Source organism: Punica granatum, chromosome 4 (assembly GCF_007655135.1).
Source record: "Punica granatum isolate Tunisia-2019 chromosome 4, ASM765513v2, whole genome shotgun sequence".
Classification (NCBI taxonomy): Eukaryota; Viridiplantae; Streptophyta; class Magnoliopsida; order Myrtales; family Lythraceae; genus Punica; species Punica granatum.
The window spans coordinates 28,852,076-28,857,307 of NC_045130.1; the positions used below are offsets into that span (position 1 = coordinate 28,852,076).

Consider the following 5,232-nt stretch of genomic DNA (forward strand, 5'->3'; position numbering starts at 1 on the left):
AACTAACTTATGAGAAAATCTCATAGTTATATGGTCTGACCTCACAATGATATAGTGAGGAAGAGCCTATTGAATTGCGATAATTGAAAAAGATTATGGCAATTACTATGTATACATGCAAAAGTGTATTTGATGATTCTTTGATCACGACGAGGGTGATTTCTTTTAAAATGACGCGTTAAAAGTGTAACACTGACTTCATGTAATCCTCAATTCTCTGGAGGCGGTGGTTCTCGTCGTCAAGGTTTTCAGAATCGCGATTCTACCTAGAATCGGTTGAGGGTCGTAGAATCGTAAATCGTAAGATTCTATCTGTAATTAAAAAAATAGTGTATATATATATATATGTAAATCAATCCTTGTTCATTCAAAGAAAGATCACAAACCAACAAATCAACAATAAGTAATAAAATGATAAAAACACAAAATATTGTTACAAATTATCAAAATTCAAGGTCCAACTCATAACTCAAACTCTCGAAATAAAAAAGTTAACAACATAAGTCATAACTCATAACTCATACCCTTCTTGCTCTTCTTACTCCCCGATGATCCCCACGCAGCCCAATCTCTTCTCTTGAAGACAAAATATATTAAAAGCTTATGACTACTAATCTTTCTCTTGAAGCATTGCAATATACACAACCAGACGAAACAGTTTTATTAGAAGCTACTACCCAAAGAGCATGAGTAATAACACCAAAGCTTTTGAACTTGGAAGAAATAAGTTTTCCAGAGTCATGGAATTTGAAACAAGTAATTTCGAAGAATGAAATCAACTCTAGTAGTGTTCCTTCTAGGATAACTGAATTTGAAGATGGGACTGTGCGATTGAATTTTGAAATAAATAGACTATGATGATTTACCTTTTTTATCAAGAGTTACGGAGTTTAGCCTCTTCATCGTTCATTACTCCTTCTAGACATTCCTTCCAATCTGCTGCTCCAGTAAATTTGAAAGGAGTTGATTTTAGAATAGAAATTCCAAATCCAATTTTTCAAAATAATAATGTTGAAGTAGAAAGTCGAAAATCATTTTGGTTGAAGCTTGGGCGGTTGAAGCTCAGGCAGATCAACTCTACCTGGTCTGATTGAAGCTTGGATGGTCGAACCTCAGAGTCGGACGGTTGAAGCTAGGAATAGCTTGGGCGGAAGTCGAACTCAGGAGTCGGAACTACGGACTCACGGAGCCTTAAGCTCGTCGGAGACTCGGAACAACCGAACAAGAAGAAATGGCTAAATCTTCATCTCGGACCGTCGGAGATTCGGAGGAATCGAAGACTGAGTTAGGTTAGGGCACAAAGTATTTGGGGAGAGAGGGGAGTGCCGGAGAAGAAGGGAAAAGGAGGGGAAAAAAAAAAGAAGCTATCGGGCTCAGGGCCAATGGGCTGGGCTTCGGCCCAAATCTGGCCTGGCCTTCTCCTGAGGACCCGAATCAGGCCTTGGCGTCGCCCGAGTCTGGGCTGAATCCGGAATCGCAAAATCGGCCCGATTCCGCGATTCCGTGATTCACTGCCTGATTCACTTACGATTATATATTTTCTGACTCAGCCATTCGAATCGGAATCGTATGACTCCCCTTGAATCGTATAATCGTACGTTTCTACGATTCGAATCACGATTCTGAAAACCATGCTCGTCGTAATCGTACATAAGAGGGACCATTCAGGCCGTGTTTAGGGAAATCCTAACCAAAGAAGGAGAGAATGGGTGGGGGAACAAGAATTCTTTGTTTAAGCTCTTTCATGCGTCTGAGATCATCTCCTTCATATGGTCTCTTGCCCCCTTGAGTAAGCAACTGGGGTTCTCCTTCATGTAGTAGTCCAAATACGACCCATCGTGCCCTTCTTGATTCTTGTCCCGTAAAATAATAAATCCAAGATTGAAGTATCCATCTATATATAAAAAGATAAAGGCCATTATTCTCCTTTCCAATATTCCCTATAAGGCCCTTGACCTCTCCTGTACGAGATGATATTATTTGTTACGGATATGACACATACATTGTGTCACATGCCTTCCTCATACCCAGAAGAGAAAAAGTAAATTATATAAACTATACTTGAATACATCTGCTTTTTGAGGAAAAAGAAAATAGAAGAAAAAGAGACATGCACAAAATTGTGTCAGAAAAGTTCTGATCGTACGTTATTTTATCATATAGCTAGGGAACATACCTTGGCACTTCCAAGGTCATCCCAAAGACGTAGAATCTCCCCTGTTGAGGATGAAATTCCCGGAAAGTTGTTTAGCATCATCTCAAGACTATGTTGATTCACACTTTCAGACAAGAATGCGAACGAGTGGACCATCACGATATGTACGCCGGAGCTGACAACTGCGTTCTTCAAGTACTCATCGGCTAAAGGAGAATGGCGGGAAGTGAACCATCTCGCTTCCACCAGGGATGCATCACACAGCCTCGCCCACTATGATAATTAATAATCAATATAGATGAATAGATTTCTTTATGTATTCTCAATAAAAAATTAGCTCCAAAATGCTTACGGATTTCCTGATTAAATCTGTTGGTCTCGTGCGAACTTCAACTCCTTTGCTAACCCTAGATCACTCCACCACCTGTATACATACATGTTCATGGATCAGATCAAGTACAACCAGGTTACAAGTATAAATGTATCACTATGAGGTGTCTTGCCTATAAGGTGAGACTAATCCAAGTCGGCCTTTGATTTGCTCGGACACGAAACGCTTTTAGTGGTCTCCGAACCCCTTTATCGCAAGATAAATCTGTTTACTGGCAGCATAGTTTGCCAATCAAGTCGCACCTCGTAATTACGTTGACATTAGATATTAATATAATTGTGATGGCATGAGATTTAGATAATTTCAATTTATTGGCGCAGATATAAACTTAGAATACAGTATTAATGGAGAAATCGAGTCACTCTCGATGTGAAACTTAGAGGTTGTCAAATTCGATTCTCATCAGAGACTTCTAAGTAATCACACCCTTTTAGTTCCCTCCGAGTTTCCCTATCCTCTATTTTGACCCATAATACTTCCTTATGAGTAGGAATGGGGATGGGACGTCCATATAGTAAATTATAGCTTGAACTATACACGGTCCAAATTTTCGGAACAGAAATTTTACAATAATAAACAAGGGTAGGATTTTCAAGAATTGACATTATCGTTTAGATGGTACATGAGTTAATTATAAGAAACTTAGTTGGAGTTTTGTCGGATTTCGGTCTGATTAATGGATTGAACCAAGTTGGTGTCCAAAATGGCCAGCTCCCCAAATGCTCCAGTCCACTCATAGGGCCATGCGAAATAACCCTGGAAGCTCTTGGAAGTGAACCTTGGCAAGCTCTTGTGGAAGGGATTTGTCTATGTGTTGCTCACAAGCTCTTTTAATATTTGAGAACTCGTGCCATTAATGTCATTCGCAACATTCAGAATTAGAGCTCTTCTACTGAAGTCCGCTGCCTCGTCGAGTATATCTTCCCCTTGTATGCCCAAATTGGAAGCTTCATACATGCTCATTAGCCCGAAAATGTCCTTCCACAACTTCGGGTCAAACACATATCCAGCATTACTATCTTCTTTGGTCATGAAGCCCTAAAAAATATTTGTATGTACAACCAACGAAAACAACAGGAATTATTGTAATTGGTGGAGTACTTTAATCTAATGCCATACAAGGGACCTCTCTTCCCCACAACGCGTGAAGAACTGTTTAACTTCATCCCTAAAAGGCCGACACAGACGGGCCATAACCTTATAAATGGTTGGAGTGCAATTTTTTGCAGCTCAACTTGAACTGTGTAAAGATAGAGGTCAGTGTATTGGCATCTTATATTCGATCTTGAATTCAGAGAATTTTTATCAGATCCATAAGACTCCCGTATATCATCAGAATGGAAATGTCTTAATAAGTACATGTGGTCCCTAAATTAGAAAATGACTTGGCGTCTGTTGGAAGGGCCGTATGACAGTGACCTTTCGTGAATTGATGTCATTATTCGTACAGCGATAGTTCATCTGTAAAAGTGACCAATATATATATATATATATATATATATATATATATATATATATATATATATTTCATTCTTCTGGTTGCGGAAAAGGAATGGGAAATAAGAGACACCACAAGTTTCATTTATGAAAATAGTACCCAAAATAATACTACCGGAAGAAAATTGTACCTAAAATATTTTGTTTTAGGTCTAAAACGAATTCCATTGCACTAGAATTCAGTCTGTCCTACTGGAAAAAAAAATCCATGTACCTAAATATTTCTTCTACTCATATGTAAATAATTAAAAGCTTCATGAATTATATATTCAATAAAGTTGGGAGACCATTACAGAGGAAAAATCCTTTAGGGAAGTCCTAGGAGCTTTTTTTTTTTTTTTGTAGAGGTTTCACGTCATATTCGCCATTCCATCCAATTCAGATATCTTAAAACGTGCTTTATTTGTACTAACAAAAAACAAAACGTGCTTTACATGAGTAACACAGTAACAGGGTCGACGCGCACATTGTCCGTCACTGCATTTATTCTATATTAGAAGAGTTCCTCCTTTCCATGCCGGATAGGCAAATTACATTCCCATTTCCTTAGAGGGAAAGAACTTCCCCTTTTACAGTTGGAAGTGAGGCAGAAATTGAAATCAAAATCTTCCAAGTAATGCTCTGTTTGTATGTGACCGATTGGTTCACCGTGTTAACTGTTAAATACACATGGATTATCATCATCAAAATTTATGCCCAATATAAAAATATAAAAATCTCAATCATGTATATATGTACTTACGAACTTGCAGACATGAAGTAGCCTTCTTGCCTTAGAACTCGAAAACGAAGTGAGGCCTCGTAGAGACTGCTGTTGCCTAGGTGGCCATCGAAGGTAGAAATGAGAAGATGTTCCTGCAGAAGGATTTGCATCTCCTCTTCAAAGTGGTAGGCAATGCCAAGGCGTTGGAGAGCATCCACCATAACTAGACTTTCTAAAGATCTCTGCTCCACTTTTTTGATTCAATGCCTCACTTCCTTCAGCCTCCTCTTGTGTAAACCTTCGGAACCACCCTGCACAAGCATCCTCATACATTTAATATTGAGAAAGATATACTTTTCAGGCAACCGCCCCAACATATGTCGAAAGAATGGCTATATAAAGTCATGTGCATTCGGACATATAGTTTGGTGTCCCTTGAACTGGCCAGTACTTAACTGTGATTTTGTGAAGTCCATCAGGAAGATG

The 5,232-nt window shown here is 38.8% G+C and overlaps 1 protein-coding gene and 1 long non-coding RNA gene across 2 annotated transcripts; both read right to left on the reverse strand.

The window, feature by feature from the left end:
- Nucleotides 1-407: 407 nt before the first annotated feature.
- On the reverse strand, nucleotides 408-1,314 carry LOC116205564. Its single transcript, XR_004156531.1, has 3 exons — nucleotides 1,082-1,314; nucleotides 867-939; nucleotides 408-576 (listed from the first exon to the last, which is right to left on the reverse strand). It is a non-coding gene; the product is annotated as an uncharacterized LOC116205564 (long non-coding RNA).
- Nucleotides 1,315-1,742: 428 nt separating this feature from the next.
- Nucleotides 1,743-5,006, reverse strand: LOC116204295 (probable terpene synthase 4; the record flags this gene model as incomplete). Its single annotated transcript, XM_031536387.1, has 4 exons — nucleotides 1,743-1,853; nucleotides 2,177-2,428; nucleotides 3,357-3,584; nucleotides 4,785-5,006. Coding segments are annotated over 4 exons (813 nt in total), but the record flags the coding sequence as incomplete, so codon positions are not given.
- Between the last annotated feature and the right edge of the window lie 226 nt (nucleotides 5,007-5,232).